This window comes from Austrofundulus limnaeus, unplaced genomic scaffold (genome assembly GCF_001266775.1).
Source record: "Austrofundulus limnaeus strain Quisiro unplaced genomic scaffold, Austrofundulus_limnaeus-1.0 Scaffold208, whole genome shotgun sequence".
NCBI lineage: Eukaryota > Metazoa > Chordata > Actinopteri > Cyprinodontiformes > Rivulidae > Austrofundulus > Austrofundulus limnaeus.
Window position 1 is genome coordinate 892,916 of NW_013952610.1, and position 3,849 is coordinate 896,764.

The 3,849-nt window shown below is 37.9% G+C and overlaps 1 protein-coding gene across 1 annotated transcript in view; it reads left to right on the forward strand.

Annotated features, from left to right (window-relative positions):
• Positions 1-1,866: 1,866 nt before the first annotated feature.
• Positions 1,867-3,849, forward strand: part of LOC106525002 (fibronectin) — an 8,395-nt gene continuing 6,412 nt past the window's right edge. The window contains exons 1-3 of the mRNA XM_014019073.1: positions 1,867-1,928; positions 2,315-2,767; positions 3,103-3,224. Of these exons, the coding sequence (XP_013874527.1) occupies positions 2,359-2,767; positions 3,103-3,224 (531 nt within the window). The 5' untranslated portion in view covers positions 1,867-1,928; positions 2,315-2,358. The remainder of the gene's footprint in view (positions 1,929-2,314; positions 2,768-3,102; positions 3,225-3,849) is intronic.

Consider the following 3,849-nt stretch of genomic DNA (forward strand, 5'->3'; position numbering starts at 1 on the left):
ACTTAGGAGGTAGACCTCCTAAATGTTTGATCTGGATTTTATTTATTTTCAGCTGGATAACTTTAGCAAAACTACCCCGTTGTCAGGGAAACCATAAGCATCTGGGAACCGTGGATGGAAAGGCTCCAAGACTGTCACCAAGCTGTGGCACCGATCGGAGAACAAGCAACACAGCCGTGTGTTTGTATTTCAGGCCAAACTGGAAATAAAACTCAATTATGTCACGTATTTCCATTTCAGTAAACAGCTTGTGCAAAACGACATGAAAGATCCTGTGAGGTAGGCTATCTCGTGCGCACGACTTACTAACGTGCGCATGACTTACTAACTGGTGGGAATGAGATACTAACTGGTGCGCACGACTTACTAACTGGTGCGCACAACTTACTAAACGGTTGCGCACGACTTACTAACTGGTGCGCACGACTTACTAACTAGTGCGAACGAGATACTAACTGGTGCGCACGACTTACTATCTGGTGCACACAACTTACTGATGGGTGGGAGCGAGATACTAACTGGTGCGCATGACTTACTAACCAGTGCCCTCCCGCGGGTGTGAGTTGTACAGATTTTTTGCGAAATTTATGGATTTTTAGGGCTCTTTATACAGGTTAACGTCCAAAGAAGTTGACATGTATGATAAGTTATAGCTCACATTAGTATGGATCAGATTATTTCTCTTGGTCTCATTTTTTACATCACAAAAACCAGGAATTTAAAGGGAACCTATTAAGCAAAATTCACTTTTTAAAGTTTTTTTTTAACTCAACTTTGGTTATGTACTTCTTAAAAAAACTGTCCTAGGACCAAAAAAATGCACCCAGGGGCATATTTTCTGTAAGTAAATGTATTTTTAATGTATATTAACGACAAGTTTTATACTTACRTCATTTTGTGATGTCATAAGCCGTACAACAACCCACCGGAACCTGGGTTCAGCCCCTTACCTAACAACCCCCGGGTGAGACTCCTCCTCCTCAGTATAAAAAGCTGACACGGTGTTGTTGTGCAATGTGTAGCTCATTTCACAACAATTTTCCAATAGGGCAATGAGTAGAGTGTTGGACCAGAGAGTGGGAGACAAGGGTTTGAGACTGGCACGGACACAATTTAATTATTTATTTATTTTCATTCGTTATGAACATGTTTTCTCATGTACCTCTATTGTTTAGCTTATTAAAGCCTTGTTAAAGCCTATTTGTTCGAGTTTCTGAGGTATTTTCACCACTGCTGCTCCCTGCTCTGTTAACAGCATGCAGAGGAGGAGGAGGAAAAAAAGAAAGAAGCTGCGACCGACTCTACCACTGGGTCTCACAGGGTCTCAAATGGTTGTACAACGGAGCTTCTGCTTTTATTAGCCATGCTAATGTAAATGCTGGCTTTGGACGGCGGAGTTAATGTCAACAGATTTTTGGAGGGCGTTACCAACAGAGCTCATTAACATAAACAGCTCTTCTGAACGGAAATCAGAGAAGGCAGAACTAGAAAATGGGAAATTTTATTGTCTGAGAATTATTTTGTGCATTAAATTGAATGAACATGGTCTGGACAGCCCACAGACATACCATAAAAATTTCTGGGACCCATAATTGGTCTCCTTTAACAGGGGTGTGTAAACTTTATATATCCACTGTATATTTTATGTCTCAAACCTGAAGTTTGTTGTGTTTTCTTTTTTTGACACAGTATAAGAAATCAAACAGAAAATTCTGACATTGCCAACCTCGCAGGTGACAGTTTTGTGTGGATTGGTTTAATTCGGCAAAAAGTTTGGTCTGATGGGAGCAATTCTTCATTTCAATACTGGGCAACCGGTCAGCCAAACTCTGGTGCAAAGCAGTGTGTCACTGCAGCGTTAAATGACACAGGACGATGGTCAAATGAAGACTGTACTCTCAGTTTACCTTTCATCTGTTATGCATCAGGTAAAATATTTAATATATAAAGTTTAATAATACTTGGATCTTAAACCTCCTGCTGCCCTTGGGTAAAAATAACCCACAAAGTCTCAGTCTTAACACTGAGACTTCAAGGGCAGCTGGAAGGGTTAACCATGCTATATTTAAAAATCATAGTGAGGAGGAAGTGGGAAGGTTGAAGCTAAAATTGCCCTACACTGGAAAGTGTCAAATATTTATGAGTTCTAAATGATGAAAAAAATAAAGATTGCTATTAGAAAACAAATGTAATAAACAACATCATGTAATAACAACATGTAAAAAAATAACGCAAACTCGGTAAGTTATTAAAGATGACCAAAGCGTGTGTTCTAACTTGTCTGTTTATTTTTTACTTGTCTAACCTGAACCAGTGAGTAGACCTTCAACTTGTGTGGAGACTGGTTGTCCTTCAGGCATGGACTGCCTCAGCAGTAACACAGCTGCTCAATGTATCGACCCCTGTAACAACTACAGCWTACTGAATGAAACCTGGCGTTCAGTAAMTAACACAGACCATACCAACATACACTGTGACCGTAATGTGAACTGGGRAGGCTGGTATCGCTTATATCTGGGACAATTCAATGCTCAAATTCCAGAGCAGTGTGTTGCAGAACTAAGTTGTGGAACTCATGCTCCTCTGTGGATAACAGAACCTCATCCAACACAAACAAATGTAATAGTAAATCGCWATGTGTGTGGTKCCTGGAGTGGATCCTGCTGCRCTTTTGTTTCAACCACAATCCAAGTTAAACTCTGCTATGGATACTACTACGTCTACAAACTTGCAGCGCCATCCACATGTTCTCTTGCATATTGTGCAGGTATTTTTTTCTAATAATTCATCAATAGTGATAACTTGTCCTCCTATGAAGTTATTACAATACAAAATATTATATTGGAATAAAGTGAATATAATAAACCTATATTAAAAAAAAATTAAGTTATTTATCTGACAACACCATCACATTGTGGCAAATCTTCATTTTCTCTTTATGCTTTGAGTAACATTTTTAAAAAGTAACTGCAATGTTAAGCATTTGTATTAGTAAATTTTCCATTTACCTTTTGAAAGAAACATGTCTGAGATGCAAATGTTCATGTTTAATCAAAATTGTTATAGTTTTCAAAATATATTTTTTCTTTATTTTTGTTTCAGCTCCTCAAGATCTAGAACACTTAAGGGCATCATCCCAAAATGAGACCAGCATCACGTTGCAATGGAATAAAATGAACAGCAGTGTCAGCTTTATTCTCCAGTTTAATAACTCAGAGATAAACATCAGTTCACCAGATGGAGACGGAGCAGTAACGTACACAGTCTCATCTCTCACTGCTGGAACTAAATATACCTTCACTGTCTTCTCTGTGTTTGAGAACATCAGAAGCAGTGGAGTCCAACTCACAGCTGTCACTGGTGAGATGTTTTAGTCCTTATGTCTGTCATCAATATAATAACACATAGGGTTGGGCAATATTGGCAAATTATCACGATGAATTGGGGTATTTAGCCGATAACAAATGATTTGACGATTAATCCCCTGGACTCCCTGGACGCTATTATGTCCTAGTCACATGACCAATTTACTATTATTTTTGTAGTTAATTTATATATATTTTTAAACAGGGGCAGATATTATAAGATTTTTTTTCTTTCTGCTACCTTTCATTTTTATTTGATGTATTTTTTTGTCTGTGAATTTGTTTGTTTCTAAATTAAATGAATAAATATTGTCAAAAATTAGTGGGAAAGATTTCCTCTTCATTAAAATCTGTTCCAAACTTTGTCAAAATTACAGACTTCAGGCTGTACATAAAATGTTTAACTGTGTTGATAGATAAAAAATTACAGAACTTGTTGTAATGTTCATCATATTTGAAGCAGAGAGGAGCACCGAGCGGACTC